Here is a 10,434-nt window from a genome sequence, read left to right as displayed (position 1 = left end):
ATCAATTGTACGCCCCTGCTAGCAAGCCTAATAGTTTAGTTTGTTGGCTTATTTTCGCCATTTCCCTTAATTTTAAATAGATTCTTTGATAAAAGTATCCTGGCAACTTGACAATCTAAAGAACGGCTGACATCTTAAAATTGTAAGCTTACAGTCGTTTCCTTAATAGATGGCATTTTCTTGTGAATTTGCAACAATTCAGCCAGTCAACAGTTTAGGGAATACCCTGAATAATTATATCTGGATGGGAAAAAGATTTAAAATTATCAACTTTACCATAAAAACATACTTTGCATGTATTCCCTATAAAAAAAACGATTAAAAGAACGCAATAATCAAATATGTCTTTATTAAAGTACAATTTCAAAAACACCAATACGAAGAGGATTTTATGACAATAACAACGGTAACGAACTGGATAAAATGGCGAAGTATTTTCAACACACTGGGATATACGGCATATATCAGTTAGTTCAACACCAATTTGTATGATTATTGGAGATTTCCAGTAACTTTTTTTCTTTGGCAGTATTTAATTTAGTGGAATTCAGATAATTTTTAAAAATGTTCTAACAATTATAGGCAAGAATAAATTCGGTAAAGCCATTTCAATTGAAACACCCATAAGTACATAAGTAAGTAATTAATTCTTCATAAATTGACCTAAATGCTCCTAGAAAATACATAATGCTAATAGCTCTTTTATGTAAGTAGATTGGGGAATATTATAAGTTTTCTTCTTCCGATTCATTTAACTACTGAAACTTGGGTACAATCAATCCCTTTAGCATATCAAAGCTATTTCCATCGGGCTGCACTGTTTCTACGGCTCCATTTGGTAGTTTCACCTTCAAAAATCCAAAATCATCGATTCCCACAATTTCGGCTTCCCGTTCCTGTTTATTTTGGAGGCAAATCTTGACGGTGTGGCCGCTGTGGATAAAAACAATTAAATTATAGTTCTTCTAATATCATATCTTTACCTGTGTAACCAGAGCGAGTAGTATAAGGCATAAAAACTATCAAAGTCTCCGTTTTGTACTTCGCCCAAAAGTCTTTCGATTTCATTAAATATAGTGGCAATAAACAGCTCATATTTAAGGATAGGTAGCTTGCTGTTTGGGACACGAATATTATGTTCCCTTATCAAATCGTTAATGCAAACAGTTGGTTTCGAATTATTTAAATTAATTCCACTGCCAATATTGACGATGGCCTGAGAACCCTGCAGAGTAGTGTTAACGACAAGGCCGCCAATTTTCTGGTTACCATTTGCATATATATCATTTGGCCATTTTATAGAAACATCCAAAACCTGAAAAAATTAAAATAAAAACAATAAAAGACAAAGGTAATTCATTTTTTGCGACTCCGGTATAAAATAAATGATTTAGGAACAAATTGCTCAGATAAACCTTTAAAAAGCCTTCACTATCTAACTTTCCAGACGTCTTTTGGAAAATTTTAATTTGTTTCTAATTAAAAAAAAGTTTTGAAATTATAAAACCACTTTTGGTCACGTACATCATTCTTTAATTGTGAGATGTCCTTGACTGAATAGTATTTTTCGGACTAGTGCTTTTTAGTACATTTTGAACGCCGAGCATTGAAGACTTTCCGCGCGCGGTCACATTGGCTCTATGCGCTGCACTTGACTTGGGTGTAGAGAAATTTCAACAACAGCCAAAGAAATTGTAAAATTGTCGCCATTTCGCATTTGTTGAGCAGTCTAGAGTTGCGGGCGTGAGTGTGTGAGTGAGTGAGTCGCCGGAAGAGGGCCACAATGCGGAGCGGAGCCCCAGCCCCAGGTCCCATCGAATCATCGAGTCCCCGCGAGGGCGTCTGAAAAAATCAATCGGACTCCACTCCGCCACGAATGAGCAGGATGAGCAGCAACAACAACGCCCCCGCACACGCCCCAGACTCCGGCTCCAGCAATGCCAACGGTCCCGCCTCCGGGTCACTGTCCGTGGACAGCAACCTGGTCATAATCCAGGACATGATTGATCTCTCGGCCAACCATCTGGACGATCTGCGCACCCAGTGCTCCACTAGTTCCACGCTGACACAGCAGGAGATTCGCTGCCTTGAGTCCAAACTAGTGCGCTACTTCTCCGAACTGCTTTTGACGAAGATGCGACTTAATGAGCGCATTCCGGCTAATGGGCTGCTGCCCCACGCGACGGGCAATGAGCTGAGGCAGTGGCTCCGGGTGGTGGGCCTTAGCCAAGAGACCCTTACCGCCTGCCTTGGGCGCCTAATAACTCTTGAGCATTGCCTGCGATTGACCGACGAGGAGATACGTCAGCTTCTGGCCGACAGCCCAAGCCAAAGGGAGGAGGAGGAGCTACGACGCCTAACCAGAGCCATGCAGAATTTGAGGAAATGCATGGAATCACTGCAGAGTGGCACTGCGGCAAGCAATAACGATCCAGAACAGTGGCACTGGGACTCCTGGGACAGGTCCATCCACATTCACCGCGGCAGCGTGGGTAACATAGGACTGGGTCAAAACTCAAGCGCCTCCCCGAGAACCCATCATCGTCAGCATGGTGTAAAGGGAAAAAACACCGCTCTGGCCAACTCAAACAGCTCCCGCAGCGGACGTCAATCGCCTACAGCAACAGAGGAGCTAAACAGCATGCAGGGTTCACAGCTGACTCTCACTCTCACGCCTTCGCCACCCAATTCGCCCTTTACGCCTTCCAGCGGGGTGAGCAGCAGCCTCAATGGAACGCCGCAGAGAAGTCGAGGTACACCGCCACCCGCCAGAAAGCACCAAACACTCCTAAACCAGAGCCAAGTGGACGGGGAGCAGACTGCCGGCAATCGTTTGCCAACTGACCCAAGCCCTGATAGCCACAGCTCCGCCAGCTCGGATATCTTTGTGGACGCAAACACTAATGCTAGCTCCGGAGGAAGCTCCTCAAACGTGCTTATGGTGCCATGCTCCCCGGGCGTGGGCCATGTGGGCATGGGCCATGCCATCAAGCATCGCTTTACCAAGGTTATAGGCTTCATGGCCACGTGCACGTTGTGCCAGAAGCAGGTGTTCTCCCGCTGTCTGAAGTGCACGGACTGCAAGTACATCTGCCATAAGTCATGCGAGCCGCACGTGCCGCCTTCCTGCGGGCTGCCACGAGAATATGTGGATGAGTTCCGCCACATTAAGGAGCAGGGTGGATACGCCAGCCTGCCGCATGTGCACGGTGCGCCCAAGGGATCACCGCTGGTCAAAAAGAACACTCTGGGCAAGCCACTACATCAGCAGCACTGCGACAGCAGTTCGCCGAGCTCCAGCTGCACCAGTTCCACCCCAAGCAGTCCGGCGCTGTTCCACCAAAGAGATCGAGAGTTGGATCACGGTGGAAGCAGCTCGAGCGCAAACCTGATTCCTACTCCATCGCTGGGCAAACACCAGCAGGCTCAGTTCAACTTCCCCAACGTGACGGTTACGGGCAGTGGTGGAAGCGGAGGCGATACGCTTATTTCCAATGAACCAGTTCCAGAGCAATTCCCTGCGGTGCCTGTTACCGCCAATGGTGGTCTGGACAGTCTGGTTGGCAGTTCCAACGGACACATGAGTTCCCTAATAAGCAGCCAGTCATCAAATGCTTCCAGTTCCGCCACCGTGACTGGTCTGGTCAGCAGCACAACCACCACCAGTACCAGCAGCTTCTTTCCACGCAAACTAAGCACTGCCGGGGTGGATAAGAGGACGCCCTTTACCAGCGAGTACACGGACACCCACAAGTCAAACGACAGCGACAAGACAGTTTCTTTGTCCGGAAGCGCCAGCACGGATTCGGACAGGACGCCCGTTCGAGTTGATTCAACGGAAGACGGAGATTCGGGGCAGTGGCGACAGAACTCCATTTCACTGAAGGAATGGGACATTCCGTACGGCGATCTACGCCTGCTAGAGCGGATTGGACAGGGGCGCTTTGGCACGGTACACCGAGCCCTGTGGCATGGAGATGTAGCAGTAAAGCTTCTGAACGAGGACTACCTGCAGGATGAGCACATGCTGGAGACTTTCCGCAGCGAGGTGGCCAACTTCAAAAACACGAGGCACGAGAACCTAGTGCTGTTCATGGGAGCCTGCATGAATCCCCCATATTTGGCCATTGTGACTTCTCTGTGCAAGGGCAACACCCTGTACACGTACATCCACCAGCGCCGGGAGAAGTTCGCGATGAACCGGACTCTGCTAATTGCACAGCAGATCGCCCAGGGCATGGGATACCTTCACGCGAGGGAAATCATCCACAAGGATCTGCGCACCAAGAACATATTCATCGAGAATGGCAAAGTGATCATAACGGACTTCGGGCTTTTTAGCTCCACCAAGCTGCTCTACTGTGATATGGGCCTGGGGGTGCCCCACAACTGGTTGTGCTACCTTGCGCCGGAGCTCATTCGAGCGCTGCAGCCGGAGAAGCCGCGAGGCGAGTGCCTGGAGTTCACTCCCTACTCGGATGTCTACTCCTTTGGAACTGTGTGGTACGAGCTAATTTGCGGTGAGTTCACGTTTAAGGATCAGCCGGCGGAGTCGATCATCTGGCAGGTGGGCCGTGGGATGAAGCAATCGCTGGCCAATCTGCAGTCCGGACGTGATGTTAAGGACTTGCTAATGCTGTGCTGGACGTATGAGAAGGAGCATCGACCACAATTCGCACGCCTGCTGTCCCTCCTGGATCACCTTCCCAAGAAGCGACTGGCGCGCAGTCCCTCCCACCCCGTCAACCTCTCACGGTCCGCGGAGTCCGTGTTCTGAGGGAGCTGCTTCCTGGTCAATGTCACTGTCTAGTACAATTACGGCCGATTGGCTTTGCTAGCTCGGTTTCTTCCCAAACAGTAAACTCTCCTCATCAAGTTCTAGCAAACTTAGCACAGATTGTAAATACTTAAACGTAACTACCAAATTATAGAAACGATTTTAAAACTAAATTATGTACACATGTATCGGGTGCAATCAGTTTCAGTTGTGAGCAGACGAAACAAAGGCGAAAACAAATGTTAACTCGAAAAAGACAAACGTTAAATGTTAAAGAGCAGAGGCAAACTGAGAAGGCATAGACATACATATACAACAAACAAGCACTGTGGCAAATATTAATGTAAACGTTAATCAGGTGAGCAATTTCTAAATTGTTAATTATGTGTAAGTTAAACTCTAAATATGTATATGTGTATACAGAAGTGTATATGAGGGATTAGTGTTTAGTAAATATGTATTGTGAACTATATGTACGGTCAAATGTATATAGTAAGTGGACTTTAAATGCGAAACCGAGAAGAATGTCAAATAAACTTATCACTAAAGCCAAATCATTATCAATGTTTGCACTTGCTTTGAATTTCCAGAATGTCCAGGGGAGCATGACCTATCTTATCTGATTTATTACGCTGCATATGAATCACTGATTAAATCAAATCGTTGGCTAATTCAAAGCGACCGGATGACCGAATAAAACCCGAAATTTTATATTGCCTTTTTAACGAAATTATCGTGATCACTAGGTAGCTTTACATTCGTCACTCACCCCGTACTGTTCGTGACCCCGTAGAGAATTGACGATGGCCGCTCCAACCAGGTGCTGCAAGAGAGGCAACCGAGAGCCCAAAGCTGAGTCCATGGCCAGGTGGAGTTGCAACGAAAACATGGCGCAGCCTTGGGGACTAAGCCACTGAAATACACAAGGAGAGGGAAGCTTTTTAAACTGGAATCTGACGACTGCTGGAATATTAACCTGATTGTTGCTGCGACCCACTCCAGAGGTCTGCTGCACGGGCAGCACAGCCAGGCCGTTTATGAGCTCCAGGTTGTTGATGACATGCATGGAGCTGCTCACAACCGGCGCATAGATGACCAGCCGTCCAATATGCTCTGTTTTCAGATGCTATATACAAAAGAGATACAGCTTAATGTCAGCAGCTTGTTCGAGGTATACTTGCTTACATCAAAGTACTCTACGGTGGAGAAATCGTCCGGACAGGAATGTATCAGTATGGGCAGGACATTGTTATTGGCCACTGGCGGCTTGTCGTCCTTTCCGCAGAATTTGATCGTCAGCTTGGGCGTTGCTATGACGTTATCGGATCCACTGCATCGCAAACGCAACTTCTCCAACAGCTCGAACTTGGTCTGGATGGTTAAGAGTCTATTTTTAAAGCCCAGGTAAAGAACGAGCTCATCTACTGCCTACCTCATGGCGGCCCAAGAAGTAAGCGTGCTGGTAGACCACTCCAAGCGGCGACTGATCGACGCCCACTCCACCCTGGACTTGCACGTCCAGGTACTTCCCCAAGAGATCCGCGAATATCTCGAGCCGAGTACGTTCGTTTTGCTTCAGAATGGAGTACTTAATCTCATCCGATTCGAACTCGGTGGGATTCATTTCCAGATGAACCTGAGTAAATTAGAGTCATAAGGCAGAGTTAAATGGCTGGTAGGAAAGGCATACTTGCGAGAAGACGGCCCTTCCCCCGCTCTGGAGGCTTTTGGCCAACATCAAGCTAGGCGTGTTCCAGGTTTCCTCGGTGCCCAGCACCTGCACATCCAAGTTGTGGCTGTGGCCGGCCAGATCCTTCAGTTCCATGGACCTTGGACATACTAGAGCTCTGAGCAGCGTTTCGTGGTTTGATTTTGTGTTTTTTTGTTTTTGGTTTATGTTTTTATTTTAGTTAATGGTAGGAAGGATTATAACAGTGATAGCACACACAAGTAGAAGCACACACAGAGATTTATAGATATAAAGGGGCAGGAAAAGAAGCGATCACGCAGACAGAAAAGTATAGAAATAGTAGGAGAATGGGTATAGAAATGGCAGCCAAAGTAAAAAACAATTAAAAAGAAATGGGCTTATTTTAGTATTTATAATTCATTCGTGGATTTGAAAGGAGAACCAAATTTTACATAAATCGGTTAGTGAATTATGCAGTTTCGAAATGAGTTACGACATATTGTGGTGCACACCGAATTAAATAGAAAGGAAGCCGTATTTAAAGGAAAGGAGGCCAAGTTTTAGCATGAAACATTTGAGAAATAAGAGTTGGAATTAGTTAAAAACGATTTGGTATAAGCACGAGTATTTTAAAAATATTGATTTACACATTGTTTGTAACTTAGCTGACAAGCCCAACCCATTTTAATTTACCAAACAAGTTAGCACAACCAAAATCACCCTTATAAATCTTCTCCCCATGTGCCGAAAGAATTTATTTTGGGTCGGGCTTTTCTGTTTATGAACATGCAACACAGAGGTATCGGGTATACTTTTTAGTCTGTTAAAGGTAACTGCCGCATAAAATAGATCGGCAGGGTTAGCAATATGTTTGGGAGGCGTCAGTCTGCTGCTTCTCAGTGTGATTGGGAAACAGTGACGATTACTTACGGTTTGCGGGAATGCGACTTAGTGGACTCCTCGCTATCCGTGGAGAAGTGCTTCTTCACCGGCGACGGCTGGTAGCAAAAGATGTGGTGCATCATCTTCACCCGCTGCCACTTGTCATAGGAGAATTGAACCAATTCGTGCTCTCGAACCTAAAAATTGTTCGTTCCGCATTTAGGAATCAGAGATTCTCCTTAAAAGATTTCAAAATCTTTAATGCTTACCTCCGCTGTGCGATAGTTGGGCAGTATGAAGTGCAGAATATCCGAGCACAGACTCAGAACCCTACCGCCCTGCAGAAAGTAGTCCACCAGTATCTGGCCAATTCCTGGCGCCACCGATCCGCAGACAACAAGCAGAGCAGTCTGCTCAGTCCAGTATTTTAGGGCCGCTTGCTGTGGCATCAGCGGATATATGGTGTACACATTCCGCTCCAGCAGCTGCTGAAGAGTGGCCAGAGTGGACTCGCGGGCGCTGGCACTGTCCGAGTAGACTAAAACATTCAGTGGCTTGCTCTCCTGCAGACTATTCTTATTCCTCTGCAGCACAGGCCGTGAAGGAGCAATGTTAGACGGCAGAGGAGAATTTAAAGGTTTCACCACCTCAAAGGATTTGCTGGGCTTTGTTGGTTTATCTGATGCCTTTGAGGACTCATTGACATTACCGAGGGTTGATGGCTTGGTCGATGGAGCAGCCTTAATAGGCGACACCTCCACCCTCTCCATCTTCTGCATCTGGGACGCCTGGGCCGCCGCCAGCTTCTCCAATTCACTTGGTTTGCATTCCCCTTTAGTTGGCGTTGACTTGGAGTCCTCTTTGGTTAAAAGTGGCTTGCTTTCGTTCTTAGCAGGAGTGGATTTTGCTTCACTCCTAACAGGAGTGGATTTTACTTCGCTTTTAGCAGGCGAAAGTTTGGCTGGCGTTCCCTTGACCTCTGCTTTCTGCGAACTTTCCGGTATCCTTGCCGGGGACAGAGATGCCTTGTTGGTCGGCTCCACCACAGCCACAGCCTTGGCCACGGGCTCCGGGGTCTGGCGATGCTCATGGGCAATGAGATCTGGTTTCGTCCTTCCCTCGGAGCGATTTCTTTGCTGCTCGAACTCGGTGGCTTGGTGAGCCAGCACACCGACGGCTCGCAGATCCTCCAGGTGCTTCTTCCAACCATCCCTGTCCAGGCCGACGGTGCTGCGGGACTGGCGCTTCAAGTGATTGGCCAGCAACTCAAAGGGCTGCGGATCGCCTTCCCGCTGAACCGCTGGGATAGAGAGAGAAATTATTAGTTTGTTGCCAGGAAAATGAGTTTGCATAAAAACGATTTCAAGTTCAGCTTACACTCAATCCGCAAAAGTGGCAGCTGATCGTTAATGCATAAATTATTTCGCAAGAAAGTCGTTATCAAAAGTTGGGTAAAGTGCTCGACGTCTGTCTCGATGAGCACCGCCAGGTGGGAGTCTATTTTCCATGCTATTAGCTTACCGTAATCTTCGAGCTGATTCATGGGAGGTCAACATGCAAGTAGATGAAAGAAGAACGAAAGGAGACCCTTGGTTAGCAGATATACATGTGCATGACGCCATCTCTATCGATTCAACTGTCCTGGAACGGCTACATCTTAATCACATTACCACACGCACCACCTTCTTCTTTACACCCGATTATTGATTACTCTTAAGTTTTAGACTTAAAGAGGTGTCCCTTTACTAGCTTAAAGAAATCTGTAAACCGTATTATTCTAACAACGATTTCCTTTTTGAACAACTAATAATAATATTTATACTTTTTTATTAAATAGCCCTTTTTTGCCGCTAGAAAACTACATTAAATTTGTATCAAAACAATATCAAATAATCAAAATAACTTCTAAGAACTAAAGAAGTTTTTTTTTTAAATTTGTGGTCCTTTTAGGATATTTTGTATGTGCAACCTCCAAGCCCCCAGACTTACCCGCACAGCCGTCGTGTCCTGGGAGCTGGGGCGCTGCAGTGGCTCCACGTGCGCCTCCAGGAGCAGCTGCATCTGTTGCTCGCCCTGCGCGGACAGCGAGACCCGCTGCCTGGGAGGAGGGTCAGCCTCCGTGGGCGAGGTGACCGGCGTCAGCGTGTCGGCGGCGTAGGAGAAGGGCAGCAGACTGGGAGCCGGCGGGAAGCTGATCCAAGGCGTGATGTGAAGCGTTTGCAGCGGACGGAGGCAGCAGCCTCGTTGGTTGGCGTGCAGCCACAGGATGTCCGTGACCTTGGCCGCATTGCGGTTGCCGCACAGCTCGGAGCTGGCCAGGGCGGGATCTGGGGACAGAGCAGGAGGGGAATTTACAGCTCAGCCTCGTTGCAAGGACTCCGCCACTCACCGAATCCATCGTCACTGCCCGCCTGGAGAGCGTAGAAGGCGATGCTCGAGGGCTGCGCCAGGTGCTCGGCGATCTTGGAGCAGGCCTTCTGGATGCGCCAGGATTGCAGGACGGTGGCGCTCACGTAATACAGGGTCAACATCGGGAATATCTGGTGGGTACTGGCACCGCCGTGGGTTCTGAGTTATTCGGGGACGACTTATGTATGCCCGGGCACAAGTTACATCTTGGTTGGGACCAAAATCAATGGCGGTTTCGTAATTTGCCCGATTTCGCTCGCCCTCGCGGATTTATCGGTTGCTATGGCCAGAAGAAGCGCTTCCTGGTACGTCGTTTTCAGCCAGTTGACACACTTTCCGCCCTCCTTGACCACGGACTTTTATTGTTGATTACTGCATTCCACTCCAACTGGACGAAGCTATCCACAAACGATTCCGATAAGAAAGCGCGGCAGGCGTTTACAGTGCTGTCGGCTTGGCTTTTTTCGGCCACATCTGCCGGTTTTCAGGCTGAGCCGCACGTACCCTTTGACCTCTCGTAGTTGTTGGAGCAACAAAATGTATTGCCTTATCAATATATAAAAAAGAAAATTAACGGAGCGTTGATTTGACCACTGGCTGACCAAAATGTATTGCTTATGATTTACTAAACGGTAGAGGTGCGCACGTGATGCGACTTTAGCGTTTTACGTTGCTC

The 10,434-nt window shown here is 47.6% G+C and overlaps 2 protein-coding genes across 5 annotated transcripts; one reads left to right on the top strand and one right to left on the bottom strand.

Annotated features, from left to right (window-relative positions):
• Positions 1-325: 325 nt before the first annotated feature.
• LOC108023809 (biotin--protein ligase) lies at positions 326-10,199 on the bottom strand. Of its 4 annotated transcripts, none has more exons than XM_017093449.3 (12): positions 9,739-10,199; positions 9,339-9,676; positions 8,727-8,883; positions 7,619-8,649; positions 7,398-7,546; positions 6,468-6,624; positions 6,210-6,413; positions 5,963-6,148; positions 5,754-5,903; positions 5,547-5,690; positions 984-1,315; positions 326-933 (listed from the first exon to the last, which is right to left on the bottom strand). In XM_017093449.3, the coding sequence occupies exons 1-12, from the start codon at positions 9,878-9,880 to the stop codon at positions 756-758; spliced, it is 3,168 nt and encodes a 1,055-aa protein (XP_016948938.1). In that variant the 5' UTR covers positions 9,881-10,199; the 3' UTR covers positions 326-755. The 4 variants fall into 4 exon arrangements, with proteins under 4 accessions (XP_016948938.1, XP_016948940.1, XP_016948939.1 ...); XM_017093451.3 differs by having other exon boundaries at positions 8,871-8,883; XM_017093450.3 differs by having other exon boundaries at positions 6,468-6,606; positions 9,739-10,198.
• LOC108023810 (kinase suppressor of Ras 1) lies at positions 1,579-5,331 on the top strand. The gene has a single exon (XM_017093454.3). The coding sequence runs from the start codon at positions 1,877-1,879 to the stop codon at positions 4,775-4,777; it is 2,901 nt and encodes a 966-aa protein (XP_016948943.1). The 5' UTR covers positions 1,579-1,876; the 3' UTR covers positions 4,778-5,331.
• Positions 10,200-10,434: the final 235 nt, after the last annotated feature.

This window comes from Drosophila biarmipes, chromosome 3R (genome assembly GCF_025231255.1).
Source record: "Drosophila biarmipes strain raj3 chromosome 3R, RU_DBia_V1.1, whole genome shotgun sequence".
Classification (NCBI taxonomy): Eukaryota; Metazoa; Arthropoda; class Insecta; order Diptera; family Drosophilidae; genus Drosophila; species Drosophila biarmipes.
The sequence above is the reverse complement of the archived record's forward strand: the minus strand, read 5'-3'. Positions and strand labels throughout refer to the sequence as shown.

What these genes read in the sequence shown, in the direction of transcription:
- LOC108023810 (XM_017093454.3), top strand. Translation starts at nt 1,877, where the DNA reads ATGAGCAGGATGAGCAGCAACAACAACGCCCCCGCACACGCCCCAGAC.
- LOC108023809 (XM_017093449.3), bottom strand. Translation starts at nt 9,880, where the DNA reads ATGTTGACCCTGTATTACGTGAGCGCCACCGTCCTGCAATCCTGGCGC. An exon ending in CCAACTATCGCACAGCGGAG is followed by an intron (nt 7,547 to 7,618) that starts GTAAGCATTAAA and finishes AACAATTTTTAG; the next exon opens with GTTCGAGAGCACGAATTGGT. An exon ending in AAGTCGCATTCCCGCAAACC is followed by an intron (nt 6,625 to 7,397) that starts GTAAGTAATCGT and finishes AACGCTGCTCAG; the next exon opens with AGCTCTAGTATGTCCAAGGT.